Source organism: Anoplolepis gracilipes, chromosome 7, assembly GCF_047496725.1.
Source record: "Anoplolepis gracilipes chromosome 7, ASM4749672v1, whole genome shotgun sequence".
In the NCBI taxonomy this organism is placed as follows: Eukaryota; Metazoa; Arthropoda; class Insecta; order Hymenoptera; family Formicidae; genus Anoplolepis; species Anoplolepis gracilipes.
In genome coordinates, this window is record NC_132976.1 from 11,098,761 (window position 1) to 11,114,624 (window position 15,864).

Genomic DNA, 15,864 nt, shown 5'->3' on the forward strand with positions numbered 1-15,864 from the left:
TTATTAGTTTCTAATTGTTATCTAATTATTGAACGTTATAAAAATGATATTAGAGGACTTATAAAAGCACAAAGAAAAGGAGGATAAGGGAACTGATTGTGAGAGCAAAATAGAGAAAAACAAAGGAAAAAGAATTTGCATGTGTGTAGACATGAATAGAGGAAATAAGATAAAAGAGCGAGAGGGTAAGACGAAAACAGAAGGCTGGTCAGAGAAACAGAAGAGGAAGGAAAGAGTCACAGCGAGAAAGAGAGAGACAGAAGATAGAGAACGCAAGTTTGGGCTATCTCTCCGAGCACAGTTCCAAGGAGCTTCCTTTAGACTTTAGTGACGTGACGTCGCCTTAATACTCTAATCCCTGCAATGGAAGCACCATCGTCCGCCTTGCGTCGTCGTGTTCTGTCTAACCGTCCTCTTACCCATGCCACACTATGCTTGGCACATGTTAATTAATTGGCGCGTACAGATTCTCAAATGTCTCAAATCTCTTGCATCTATTCTAAAAACTTAAGAAATATTTGTCAAATTTTGATATGTATAAAAATTCCTTAAAGAAAAAGATTTATTATAAAAAGTTATAATACTTAAATAATTGTAGTCTTAAAAATAATTGTAATTTTTGTTTAATTTTTTTTTTTGATTTTTTTATTTCAACGTTATGAATTTTTTTACTACTTGATATATTAAAAATATTAATTTCTTATAAATAAAATAATTCATGATATTACTCATATATATTGATATTATTACAACTGTAGAAAAATCGGTGTATTAAAGAGAACGAGAGCAATTATAAATAAAAATTAAAATCTGTTCAATGTCTCACGTGATATTAGAAACGTTTATAGGCGTCTCTGATGGAGATTTCGACGGTATCGACAATGTTTCTTTTTGCGAAAATTTAAAGTCAACCTTTACGTAATACATCTGAGTTTCTGTTCACCCATACTAGGACTATACGCTTGCTTTCTAATTATTCCCCACAGACCGTAAGGGATGACACGTAATTGGAGGGTGGACCAGGACGCATCGATCCCCAACTCGAAGGGATTCTAGCTCTTTCTTGCATCGTATCCCCTCCCACCTTTCCTCTCTGCCCATCTCATCCTTACGCAGTTTCTCCGTTGAAGGCCAGTTTCAAGAGCATTGATTCGCAAAGAAAAGTGATAATGTCTTAAGCCGTTGGTGCGATTTAACTTCCGATTTTGGACGAGGGCACTCCCGCCGTCCTCCCTCCGCGGTCCCTAGCAAGAGTTCGTCGCTCTAAACTCCCGACTACGTGGTCTGAGGAGGGTTTAAGGTTTAAGGGAAGCTCTCTCATTCCTTGAGATCCTAGGGAGCTCCGCTAAGCGCTGACGCTGATCCCGCTCTTCTTCTGACTCCGCTCCGCCACCTCCAGGAGCTCGGGTTTATCTAATTCCAGTTGTAGGTTCCTCCTATCGCTGTAAACCTTACGAGCGTACCAAAGGGCAAGCGTCATGCAGTTAAAGGCCTAAAAGTCTTATAAGTCATCTGAAAGACGGATAACTTATTAATTTGAAATAATGTGTAGTCGTTAAGATTATGAATAATTTGGAAATTTTGAAATATTTGAACATTTTATTAAATATCATTACCGCCAAATCTAATTGATACGGTGTGAAGCAAATGAGCGATATTAATCCAATCTTATTAATATCTTATCATTGTGGAATTACTGTACTCTTTCTTATGCTAATTCTATATAATTTTTTTTAGCGTTTTGTTCGCTATAAAATAAAAATAACTATAAATATAAATATATGATGAGAGATTAATTTTTAATATATAAATGAATATCGTGAATATTGTGTGATGGACATATATTTACACGTTCGACCCATTTATGTTTGCGAAATTATGTACAGTGTAATTAATCATAAATCCGAATTTGCAATGACTTTCAGTCTGCCCAAATAGCCGTCTTATTATACTATATTTATCGTTAGTCAGGAATTTACGAAGAGAAAATTACAAATTTGCTATGTAGAAAGTTATTTCTGTTCAGACTAGCAAAGATTTGACTTTTCCTTTGAAAATCCAGCTACGCAAAGAACTCGCGAGTTGCAAAAGGGAGTAGACCCGCGAGGTCGCTGGCCGGGACCAATGTTGCTCGGATTCCTAAAGCAGCAAAGAGAGAACCAAGTAGCATGTACATACATATAGTAACGCGAGGCAGCCCGAAGGATGGCGGAGGGATGGTAGTATAGACGCGGGTGGATATAAGCGGGAAAGGCGTACGGAGAGCACGTACCTCAACACACTGAGAGAGAAGGAGAGAGTCCTAGGTGTGCACCCAGGAATCGTGTCCCCCTTCTACGATATCCGTGGCGGGGGTTTGAGGTGAGCGAAAGGGATGTGCAGAGGGGCTGGGAATCGTGCTCCAGCCAAGCTCAAGGGGGTGGACAGTGCGCAGAACCCGCCCCCACCTTTCGCGACGAAGCAGAAGCCGCCGGCTGCCCGCGCAAGTCTTCATCCCCTCCGTGCGCGACGGAAGATCGCCACCCCCGAACGAACTTAAACATAGCACAGTAGCTCGCGAGCACCCCGTCTGAAAGGGCCCATCGCGCACACCGATCCGGACTTGTTACCTACATATATATATATGTGTATACATATGTATATATATATATATGTATATATACATATATGTATATATAGATATCGGTGGTTTGTGTCGAGCACGCGTGTCCTCGCTGTGTGCATGCGCGCGTGCGTGTCACGCAGTGCCTGTCGGAACATCTCGAATTTGCTGCAAGGACGAAGCAAGATAGAGTGTGTGACTTGCTAGAGAAAATAATACGAGAATTCAAGCGATCGTTCATCAGGACAGACAAAGAAACAGAGATAGAGAAAGAAAAAAAAAAAAAAAAAAAAAGGGAAATATACGGACGCATCTCGGCACAGAATGACACTTGGGATTCGTGGCGACGTACTCGACGATCCTCTGCGGATGTCAGGTGAATTCTCTTGAGAGACAGTTCCTTAGACTTTGAATGCGCTGTTGTAAGTAGATGATGGAAGGAGAAAGAGAAGAGGCCTGTGGGGCAGGCGCTGAGGATCTACCGCAACGAAAGAGCGGCAAGGATCCTGAGCGAGGTGGCCTCTCTCGTTAGATCGCGCCGACCTCGAAATTGACAAAATTGACCTTGCACTCGTGTACGAATGCACCGCGTCCCTTGCGCCCGCATGGCAGAGCAGACTTGCTGATCCTCTGGAATTTTTGTGTTCCAGGGTGGAACTGACCAGCGTGCCGGGCGGACAGAATGCGATGGCTCATCTCAAAAAGCGGAAGCTGGAAGCAGAGTCGGTCACGCAGAATCCTAAACAGACGCAGCAACCGTTGCAGCAGCAATTGTTAATCAACAAGAAGGGCCTGCAGACGAACACGCCGCAAGAGATGGAGCCGACTGATGCCGCCGTGAAGCGAAGGAGGAAAAGCGTGCGCGACGACGACGCGCGAAAGACGATTGACATCGTTGATCCTAATAAAAACATACCGCTGCCTCAGAAGAAACGTGCGTTTACATCGGGTAATTCAGGTAGCCCCGCTAGAAAATCCAGCAAACACTGCGAAGAACCCGAAGACGACGAGACTTTAATAAGAGAAACAGAAGCTGCCCTGAAGAGTTTGTCGGGTAGCTGGCCCGGACCTAGAGGATCTCTGTATCAAAGAGGCAATTCGGATGAAGATAGATACGAGTCTAACTTTGAGAATCTCTTTGAAGAGAAGAAAGAAAATCCTAAATTATCGCCTTCATCAACCTCTTCGAATACAAGCAACGACACTGGTTGTTCATTAAAGGACGTGATAACTTTTCGCGGACAGCAGGATCGATCTGGTAAAATGCAACAGCAAAATAGACAAGATTCGAAGCAACAACAACATCCGATTAAAACTAAAAAAGACTTGGATAATCTTCTGAAAATTGAGAACGAATGCGCGAATATTCAGTCTCAAGTCGGTAACGTCAATCAGAATGAAATTCCGAAAATTAGACCGGTTTCTGTTCGATCGTTATCAAGCAAAGATAGAAACGACAGGAACATGAATACACACATTGACTCTCAAGGAAGGCAGTCGGACAAATATTCTCGATACGATCCACCAGATTTTAATGAGTTAGTCGATGATTCATCCAACGAACTTGAAATCGACATGTCCGATCCAACGGCTGACAAAGACGAAAGCGATCGAGATAGATCGAATGACAGGGAGCGCGAACGAACATGCAAAAATGGTCAATCACCACAGAGTATCGGTAGACAACAGCAGCAACAACAACATCATCAGCAGCAACATCAAGCGCTTTACTCGAATTATCAGAGACAGTATAATGATACCAACATGAAAGTTTCACCTACGGGGACTTCGTCATCCTCGTCACCGCCAACGAGCTCGCCATTCTCAGCAACATCCGCATTTAGGCCACCCAACACGGATCATTCAAAAGTTACATGTCGCGGCGCATCATCAGTCCCGGTAGCCTCTTCGGCGATTCCGCCAATCGGTCCGTATCCAGCTGCCGCTACGTTTGTAGGATATCCGACGCCTGGACCGACGATGCCGTCGCCACAGCCCGTAGCTGGCATATCGCCCGCGTCGGAGGACAAGTCTACCGTGTCTCTGTTGCAGCTCAAGTCCTCGAAGGAAGAGAGCCATCATGTGACGACTCATAATGTAGCTAATTCTGTGTCTCCCAGCAAGAGCCCTCCTGGCAGTCTACCTGCCGTTACTAGTCCTGATTCTTCGAAACAGTACACGATCCTGCAGCCTGCGGGAGTAGGCTCCAGAGCGGCCAGTGCGATTCAAGATATCACGAGGGACGGAGTAGTCAGTGTCGCCGCTGTGAGCAGCTGCACCACGGCAAACAACGGCGCTGCGAACGTGAACGGCAACGGAGTCGGAAATAAAGCAACCACCAACGGCAGTAACAGTGTCAATGATAGCGGTAATACCGCGAATCCTGCCGGAAATCCTAATACGAACAGCATCGCCAGCATAACTATTACAACGGCATCGACCACCACTACTACATCCAGTCCGACAATTGCTGCCGATGTGCCCGCAGCGAGCGGCCAGCAGGACAATGTCATGAAAATGCCAGAGAGACCCGGCACCTTCGACAGTAGCAGACCGGGAATGTCTATGTCTCCGTCCAGTCTCGGCAGAGGTGAGAATTTTAATGTCTGTCGCGTTACATATAAAACACGATATTATATAAAAGTGACGTATATGTATATATATATATATTCAAATTGATCTATTAATATTGAAACTGCATATTATTGCAACCGATTCAATCAATCGTAGATAGAATCAACAAATTGATCTTATATTAAAAATATACACATCAAGGAAAAATTAAATTTATGTAAAAACTAATGTCACTAATATAATAATTTTCAGTCACAAATAAATTAGAATATTATGCTCTAAAGGATATTGATATCCACAAGATATCTGATACTGATATATCTATATTATTTACAGTTATTTGAAACGATACAGTTTCTCCTGTATTCGTATGTTATATCGATATATCAGTAATAAAATCGTAAACTAAAAATTTGTATAATATATATACATTTATATATATACATAAAGTATATATATATATATATATATATATAAAATTGTTAATTCATGGAAATTATTAATTTATAGATGTAAATAACATAGTATTATCAAAGCTTCTGATACGTTACACTTAAAGAGTTCTGAAAATTAAAGATGTCTTTAAATTTCCGTAGAAGAACGAATGCTCCGACATGTGTTCGAAACTCTTTAAATTATTGACAGAGATAGTAATCATAAGTAGTAGTGGAGTTATACTAGTCGTACGTTATGTGTTACGAGAGGGGACAAAAGGCATTTTCGACTCTCTCGCTTACGCCGTTCCTCGCCTTCTCTCAATTTCTCTCTCTTTCTCTCTTGCTTTCTCTGTCTTGCTCTCTATAAAGTTAGGGGAGTTAGGGCAGCGCGGAAAATCAATAATTACGAAGCGAGGGGTGATGACTCAAATGCTGAAATCAAGGTCTCTTCGAGCAAAATTATTCTCCCGTATCCTATGATATAGGCATTCTATCTTTGTCCCCGTCGTTACTCTTCTATTCTTTTTCTTTCTTATATCAGTTGCTGTCATATCTCTTCTCTGATTATGCAAAACATATCACGTGTTTATAATAAGTACATTTCAAATTAACAAGAATAGTGCTTCACAAAGTAATAGCAGCTTAATCGCATTCGAATATTTTCAATCACCAATAATAAGCGTTAACGAAATTACTTTGCTCCGATAGTTTGACACGTTAAATGTAGCATGCACGGTATAAGAGAACGGAATGAACGGAATTTTTCTTTAGGGAAGAATCAAAGAGCTATCTTCGCGTGTCGCACTGTAGATGCGCCATGGTGTGACAGGTGGAGGCTCGAGTGCATTCCAGGGTCTTAGGGCAGCGAAGACACGACGTGTCTAGTCGGGGAAATTTGGGGTTGATACCACGTCATACGTATAAGCCGCAGCTGTCAGCGGCTGGAAACGTGACTAGCATCCCAGCCGCTCCAAGCCACCTTATTACCACCCTGTGCCTGGCTGCCTGTCCTCATTATCCCCTTAACGTTTTCTCCGGCCGATGGCTGCGAAGATGATTGCTTTCAAGAATTCAATCTTCCGCGTTTGATTTCTCGTCTGTCGCAGAATGAACATGTGGAAAATTAATCGAATTAATAATAACGATTAAAAAATATCATAAATCATTTCTAAAGAAATGCAAGCAATTTTTGAAAATTAAACCGTAGATAGGCTTTAAAGTAACTAAAATAGTTTGCTTGTTGTGAAATCTAAGATAATACTACGCGACATGATAAATGGGTCCGATTAAACGCGTGCTTATCAGCGTGACAGCGATACAACCATAGCGGAGTCGGTCAAGCGAGGGGCGGTTTTAATCGAAAATCCATCTCCTTTTTTCTCCCTATCTTTCATTCTGTCTCTTTCTTTCTCTCTCTCTCTCTCTCTCTCTCTCTCTCTCTCTCTCGCTGCCGAGAGTTGCTCTTGATATCTTCGATTTAGCGTGACGATCGCGTGCGCCTTTTTTTTTATTCGCTAGGCGCGCACATGCACGCGCGTAAGAGCGTGTTGACACGCCATAAAACCACTATCGGGAAATCCGTCGGCCGCAAAAACCACCCTTTCCGCGTCGAGAAAGACCGGCCGCGCGCGCGACCGGGGTCGAGCCGGCTAATAAAAAAATAAACTGCCCTGTAACTCAATTTTACGCTGCCTTTGCGACCGCACGCATAAAAAGGACCTTTACTCGCGCGCGAGGGCTCTACCCTCCCTTTAAGGGCGCCGCGCGCCTCCGTGTGTAAATACCTACTTTGTGATTATTCCTCGCGCTGTTCTCTCTTTTTTTAGAACCTCCGATCTTTTCCTTATCCAGCATGCGATTCAGTGTGGGGAAGTGACTGGGATGCTATTATATGCATCGACTATTCTACATGATCGAGAGTGTATAACTTTATATATGTTGGTTCTGCGGAGATTCCTGAGAACCCTTTACGATCTCATAGGATTGAATTTGTTATACACATTATGCTATAATAATTGCATGATACAAAATAAGTATTTAGTTTTGCCATTAATTATAATTTTAAAATACATAGCGCTATTTTGTCAAAAATTTAACGTCATGTCAAGATAATGTTCTCAAAAGAATGCAGTGATATATTAATGGCATTTGGTGTATCCGCATTTGCAAGGACGCGTCGTGACACGCGATTCACCAATTTTTTTCATTTTTTAAACTCGAAGAAGTTGAACCATGCAATTAACAATGTAAACGAAAGGATATACATTTCTAAAAATATTATAAAGAAATTGATTGCTAAAATGTAGGTGCCTCGAATTTCATTAAAACTATTTATATGATATATTGCGCGCTGAATTTTGATCATATTAATTATATTTCTTAGTATCTTGATTTTTTTCTGGCAAAACAACAGCTGATCCTCGACAAAGATAAAGCATGGAAATTACGAAAATTCAGATTTCAATTAAATAACGTGCAAATAAATTCAATTTATAATTTAAAGCATCAAATTTAGGCATTACTATCAACGTACCTTTTTACTCTAAAGTTAATTGGCTTGCGCGAATATTCAGACGTTACGTGCATACTCAATTGCACTAATTAACGACTTTTGACGGCGAATTAATAATTAGCAACCAGCGGACGCTCAATTCCCTCCGATTATCTTGATGACGACGATGATTTTTCGCGGTCGAACGAAAGTCTCGGCGCGTGTCGCGCAAGCTGACCGAATAAAACAATCCCGGTGTTTATATACACGTCTACCCCTTCCGCGGACCCTCACGTGAAATGGCTACAAAATAACACAATTACAACGCGACCACGGGCTCACCCTCGGTGACCGACGCTCGTCCTCGTTCTCACCCCTTGATTCCGCTCTTTTCCCTTTTCCCTCTGACTCTCGCTGCTCCATTACAGCATGCTGCAGGGAAAAAGAAACTAAAAGAGAGGGAACAGGAAGATAAAATCTAAGGAAAAAAGATAGAAATAGATAAATAGAAGGAGAGGGAGAAAATGGCGAAAGAGAGTGAGAGAAGATAGAAGAAAAATAAGGGTGAAGGCAGGTCTGACCGACTCGTTACAAGTCTATTCAGACATCCGGAAAGAACAGCGCGTGCCGGTATTCATTTTGTTGACCGGAACCATTATCTGCCCCTTGGCTCGTTTTTTCTCTCTTACTCTTTCTATTTCTCTCACTCTCTCGTTTGCTCTTTCTTTTCATCCCCGAGTTTAGTCACCGACGTGGCCGTTTTAAAACCTTACGGCTAATTTATTAATCCTACAAGGGCAACTGCTCGCCCTCAGTTATCCGGTGAACCTTTTTTACCCGGCGCTAATTAAAAACCAGGAAGCTTCAGCGATTCTTCCTCAAAATAAAAATAACACCGATTTTTTCTATTACGAATTTTCTAATATTCGTAACGTATTAGTTTTACGCTCATTACGTGTATTTTTCATTCATATATATCGTGACGATATTTATTTTTATTCCAATGAAAATTCAGCACATTTCGATCTTCATCTTTGGCAAATTCTCTGATTTTGAAACAAAATTAATCCGTCTAGTTTCTCTTCGTGGCATTAAGCGAGGTTGCGAACAATCCTGACAGTGTGTCCCATCGTTCAACTTCGGAACTTGGAGAACATCGTGGTCCGCAAATAAAGCATGCCGCTAATGACGTCACGTATCGTAATCCAATTTATAAGGAGGGCGATGCCACCCGCGCCTTAAGAAAAAGACGAACATCTAAGTAGGGATCGACTTTCTTTCTCCATCTCTTCCGTCAGTTCTCGCTCTTCTGAAACGCGAAATGACGACCTGATGAAGTTTCTCGCCGTCACGGCGCTCGATTGGAGAGCCCCAACGTAGTTGGCTAAGGGATCAGGCCCGGATGAAGGATTAGTACACGACAAAGTTTATAAAAGTGCGCTCACTTCAGGAGAACTCCCGTCAACTAACCTAAAGCTGGCCACCCCTTAAGGGGCTCCTCCGGAATCTCTTTTCGACCCTCTAACACACGTGACAAACTTACCTATGTTCCGTCGCGATCATGATGTACTTGCGATGATTGCGACATTGAAGTATCGAGATCTGTTTTTTAGGCAGATAAATTGGTAGAAAATTTTAGTTTTAGTTATAATCTATTAATAAGCTATTATCTAGAAATAAAAAAATTATTGCGATAAATTATTTGTGCCAAGGATCATTCTCTTTCTACTCTATTTTAAACTTTATACATTTATTATTATTACTTTTTGCTATGATATTTTATAATTATAAAAAATTTGATGTTTGGTAAAATAATTTATAAAGTTATATAAATTTATAAAAATTATATATATATAAACTTAGTAATTATAAACAAATCGCACATTATTAAATGCTTATTTTTTAATGTTTAAAGCTACAGCTATACATGAATGGTATCTACAATAGTGTTAGTTAATGTAGCTTTCAGAGCCGATCATGTCTGAATTTAAGGATTGGGTAGGAACCTTTTAGTCGCATTTATCGTTCACGATTGAAATAAAGAGAACCTTGCCGAAGGGGCTCGTATTAACCGATTGGTACTTCTCGGCTACCTGCAGTGTACTAGAAACCTGTAATTGTCTGGTCACGCGAGGTCGCTCCGGGAATACGAACGCGATCATACGTGACGTGCGCTATACCTACCATTATATTACAGCTAGTGCACGACAGATGTTACAATTGGTCGTTTGGGCATACTCGTCTGGGCACCAGCCGTAGTTTCGTGGCACTGTTGTAAGAATACAACGTGAACTGAAAACAGTTTCGAAAAAAAATTTATTAATTATAGACATAAATTATCGGTTGATGCAGACGTCTTCAATACAGTCAAGATCATATACCTTTAAATAAACCATGATGAATTATCGTGCTGTTTGCGAAAATTCATTCACCTCTTCGGAAATATTTGCAATTATTAGCAAATACAAATCCTACTTGTTATCAATTATTACAAAAAACACAGACGTTTTAATGCTCTTCTTCTATTGGGTTATGCATAATATTGATGATAAATAATGTATGATAAAAAAGGTGCCGTGTATTAATAAATAGATGTAGGAGGAACGAAAAATCATGCAGCAAAACTTTTTCTCGATCGCTAAAACTTTCGTTCTGTTACATGAGAATGAGGCATCTATCTCCTCTTTGTTTCGCGGACAGTTGTAGGCCGGCCACATACCCCGCGCTAATCCCGAAGGCTTAGTCACGGGACAGAGAAATCCCAGAGGCTATTCACAAATGCGTAACTCGTGCGATGAGATCCAAGCTGACCACACGCGAGGCCATTTCTACCCTTCTGGACCGTCCTTTCAACTTTCACTTGGGGCCTCTCACCAGGATTGGAGAAGCTCATTCTGAAAAATGCTATTAAATAACATGCGCGCTTGAGAAAACTATGTTTTTTGACATCTCTTCCCGAAATATCTAAAAAAAAATTATTTATAAACAAACAATTAAGAATATAATATATTTATTATAAATTATTTTACATTAGAAAAAAATATAATCTTACACAAGCATATTTTATTTTATTCATACAATATATCTGTCTCACACAATTTATATTTATCTTTCTTTTTTATTTTATATATTTGTTTAGTTCATAATCTATCGTCAAATGAGAAAATAATCGATATAAAAATTTAAAAGCTTTTAAAATTGATTGGCTTATCAATAATGAGTTTCCCCATCTTATGCATAAATTTTATGCAAAGCATCTGTTTTAAATCTATATTTTCTCGAAAATATATCGCGTTTAGAGTAAGAAAAACAATTTATTATATTATATTATTTGTTTTCTTGTATTTTAGTTAAATTGTAAAATAATTAATCTTATCTATTTTTGTTAATGGAAATAAATTCATGCGTGAACATGAGATAAACTTGTTATAAATAGAATTTCAATATGAGAAATAGAGTAAGGATGCGTATTTTTCGTTACGCTTGGCTCGCAGAGTTCTTCGCCCTGACTGTTCAACGTTCTCTGTGTAGGATAAGAGGTATACGTGATATATTGGCAAACGGGGAGTAAGTTGTATTCTGGTTCGATGTGCAGAATGAAACTACACGACGATGTCGGACACGTCGGCTGTCAGCCATTCAATAGTTAATTTCCATTCAACAGCTCGTGTCGCTGGCAGTATATACAGCGTACAAGCATACCGAAAAGAGAGAGAAACAGAGAGGAAGAAAAAATACCACATTATTTTTCATATTTTTCTACTGTATTCTTTCGAAATTATAATATTAGGATTCATCGCGCCTATATGTTTTTTATATTATTGAATAATATTAATGAATATAATCATGTATTCTTTCCAAAATTAATTTTTATTTAAAGATAGAATTTTTAGACATAAATTTATACGCATAGTAATTAATTAATGTCTAGCATTGACAATGATCTGTCAATTATAAGTAAATTAATCTTTTTATAAACTACTATTATTGAGAATGTAGACTTTAATGATATAATATATTTATGAGAAAACATTTTAGGGAATATAATAGGTAAAGTTTGTTACCAAAGATGAAGACTTCATAAAGCCGTCGTTTTGCGATAATGCCGTTTAAAGTATCGTACGCGAATTCGAGATAAAAGTGGATTGCGTGCATATTCTCGCGTCAATTAGTTGTGAGTACAAGATTATGAAACCAAATGCAATAACAACGCATTAAGCGTATTAAGCCGGCGCCGCATTCCGGTCGACACGTTTCTGCCGCGAATAACACTCGTCGACAGTGTAAATATCCAATTTATTCAGAATTACAGCCCGCTTGTGTCGGGATTATCAATTTCGGTACAGAAATAACGCAGAGACAGTGTGACATCGCGCGCTTGTTATCGTCGTAGTATGTAATTAATATCGGAACGTAGTGAACTTGAAGCGAAAAAATAGTCTTCCTGACATTTTCAAACGTCTATATTTGACTCAAGATTTGTCGCAGGAATTGTTTATTAGTGCTAATAATGCTCTAATATAAAATATATAAGAATGAATTTTTATTCTCTATTTTTTTTTTACGAATCTATAAAATATGTATAAATATTTCTTGTATATTTTTAAATTTGAAAAATTTTTCTAAATCTGTAATCGTTTAAAGTTTACCTTTTGTAAAGTGACAATAATCTCTAGAATGAACATCATTATGTTTATATATTTCTAGATAAAACTTAATCAGCTTAAGCTTATAACGCCAAGCTTGACTAAAAACTAACGTACGTGGTATCTCATGAATATCTGAAGCGGCATTTAATAGACTAACATCTGGCTCTACGTGGCGGTTTGATTTGTTACAGAGGGCAACAAGTGCCCGACCCCAGGCTGTACGGGGCAGGGTCACGTGACCGGACTCTACTCTCACCACCGCAGGTAAGCAATTATCGGTAATTAACCTGCGCTCCGCGCTCAGCCACGGCCGATTACACACCTACGCGTTTTACGAGAGAATCGAGCGGAGCGTCATACAGAAGCCGATATCAATAAGCCAATTTGTGATCCATATGTCAAGTCATATGCAACGTTAAAACGATATATGCATGCATATGTGTCAGCTATTTCATATTTAGTAAAAAAAAATATTTAAAAAAAAATAAAAAGATAAAAAAATAAAGCAAGTTTGTTTGCCGACGATTTAAACGTACTTCACATTCCTAGGAAAAGAACCGAATAGCTGAATCTTTACCTTATTAATTTTAAATACCATTAATTAATTTTTTCTATGTACTTACAGCCTTTCTGGATGTCCACAAAAGGATAAATTAACTCCAGAAAGTAAGTATACTTTCTTAAATTGATTACTTCTTATTGTAGCTATATAGTGCATCTTCTTTTTGCGAGAGTGTCTTTTTCTCACAACGAGGCGAGGAAGTGAATTTTCATGGAGGATCATTTTAAACTTTATTTGATTAAATGATCTATTAGTCATCGGGTAACTGAAAAAGAATAATTTCCAAATTAGTTAAAGTTTTCAAATATAACTCTAGTAAACGTATTTTCCAATTAAGCATTTTTTAAATGTCAGTAAAAATCCTGAATATTTTTCCTTCGTGTTTTACAAATTAATTGTTTAAATTTTTGCTATAAACTTATAATTTTACAACTCATTTAATTTGCGTTTTCTTCAAATCGTTTCCAATTAGTTTCGTCATCCTTAAACGATCATTGTTCTCCGCGACTTCCTCGCCTCATTACACGCAACAAAACTGTATCTTTGATACATGAGATCAAATTAGAAGGAGAAAATGGATATTTTCCAGCGATGAGCGCGGTGCACGCGTCGCGTACGCGTATGCGTGTGTGCGTGTGCGTATGTGTTTATATCTGTCTGTTGTATTCTTTGCGCTTTTCATTTTGCGGGGTAGAGAGCTTTATTTATTGCGTTCCTTTCTGTTTCAACTTATCATTCTGTTTCGTAGTTCATTATAGTAGAGTATTATCACCACACTCGAGAACTTGATTATATTGGTCGTGGCCTACATGAACTCTCTGGAGAACTCGAGACACGGACGGCGCGCGACGAGCCGGTGCATGGTGTATGCGCACACGCCGGACATTTCACACGGAGGACACTTGTGCGATTGAGTATAATTACGCAACGATCGGCGGAATGATCGATGTACCAGTTTCCGCAACGGCGGATCTCGGCATTAACGACAAATCAAGTCGTTGCGCAGAGAATACGGCGTGGCCCACCTGCATATGTAACACCGTACATGTGTGCAGTTGTGTATAATTTTTATTTCTATTTATGGTAAGCTTGTCCTGATTCCTTCATCGAGAACGTAGAACGTAGAATCTTCTCCAAGGTATCGACAAGGTATTGATTTGTTTTGTTGTTGTTTTTTTTTTTTTTTTCTTTTTTTTTTTTCTTTTTTTTTGCGTTCGCTCGGACAAACGTTCTCATCGACGTTGCACACTCCCTCACACAGATATTGCAAGTTGTTGTGTTATAATTTTCTATCAATTAATTGATTGTCTTTACTTGTGTTTTTCTCTCTACCCGCTCGGTATACTTGATTGTACTGTTACACGTCAACTTGCGTTTCACACGTGGTGTGTGACGCCGTGTACTCTGCCTCTTATCATTCTTCTCTCACCGTTTTCGTTTCTCGTTTTAGTTTCTCTTTCACAATGTGTACTACATACGACTTCCTCTCTTCTTTCTTCTCTATTCAAATTCTTTTACTCTGCTCACTTTCGTGAATCGTGGAACGTACCGAAGAGTACTGTTGTAATAACCTAACGTTGATAGATTTCATCTTTCTTCTCTTGAAATTTTCTCCTCCCTTTTGGGAAACGTGTGGTGCGTAACCGAGATAATTATACTCAACGCATAAAGAGACAGCTCTGAGCCTTACGAACACACACACACACAACCTGCCGCGTGCGTGTGCGCCGCGTCTCTCTAATTATATATACGTAACGTGCGTGAACGTGTCAAGACGTGATCTGTAATCACGCCGCGTGTCTCTGGGTTCTCGCAGTTCTGGCGATGCATGAGACTATATTGAAATGCCCGACGCCTGGTTGCAACGGCCGCGGTCATGTCAGCTCTAATCGGAACACGCACAGAAGCCTGTCCGGATGTCCCATCGCCGCGGCCAATAAACAGGCCGCACGCGAGGCACGACAAAAGGCTCAAGGTAAGATGTAGGAAACCCTCGTCTCGTGCGTGTCCAAGATGCGTCGTATATGAGAATCCACGCCGGTTCCATGCGACGAGATTAACGCTTAAATGCCGGAGACAGGATAGAGACTGTAATCTTGCGCGTAAGGCACGCATCTCGTGCTTCGCAGTTCGTTGCGTGTCTTGATTGTTCTTGCTGATGTAATTGCGAGAATAATCGTTGCCATGTTTTCCACGCGGATTTATTCGACACCATTGCATTTGTTAGAAAAAAATATTACTATACATTAATATATACGCAGTTTATTATTTTTTTTTTTTTATATCTCAGGTTTATCATAGATTTTATAATTTGATTTGAAAGTTGGGATATGATATATAGATGATTCAGATTAAAGATGTAACAACTTATAAGAAAATTCTTTCCTAAAGTTTTAAAAAAAACTTGTTTTATATCAATGTATAATATAAATTTAATTATTAGAAATTATTTAATGTGTAAAAAAAATTACAAATATTGGATATAGATAAAAAGTTGATAAATATATTTTAACCGTATTCAAAAAGTTATACGCGTACCTTACAAAATC

General features: G+C 39.3%; 1 protein-coding gene across 12 annotated transcripts in view; it reads left to right on the forward strand.

The window, feature by feature from the left end:
* The window catches only part of LOC140668098 (uncharacterized), a 288,817-nt gene that overhangs the window by 255,758 nt on the left and 17,195 nt on the right, over nucleotides 1–15,864 (forward strand). For 10 of the 12 annotated variants that reach the window (XM_072896707.1, XM_072896709.1, XM_072896708.1 and 7 more), the window contains 4 exons: nucleotides 3,253–5,192; nucleotides 12,945–13,017; nucleotides 13,379–13,419; nucleotides 15,132–15,290. In XM_072896707.1, coding sequence (XP_072752808.1) covers nucleotides 3,253–5,192; nucleotides 12,945–13,017; nucleotides 13,379–13,419; nucleotides 15,132–15,290 — 2,213 coding nt within the window. Of the gene's footprint in view, nucleotides 1–793; nucleotides 2,979–3,252; nucleotides 5,193–12,944; nucleotides 13,018–13,378; nucleotides 13,420–15,131; nucleotides 15,291–15,864 lie in introns of those variants that run through there. The other 2 variants (XM_072896712.1, XM_072896710.1) reach the window with 2 other exon arrangements.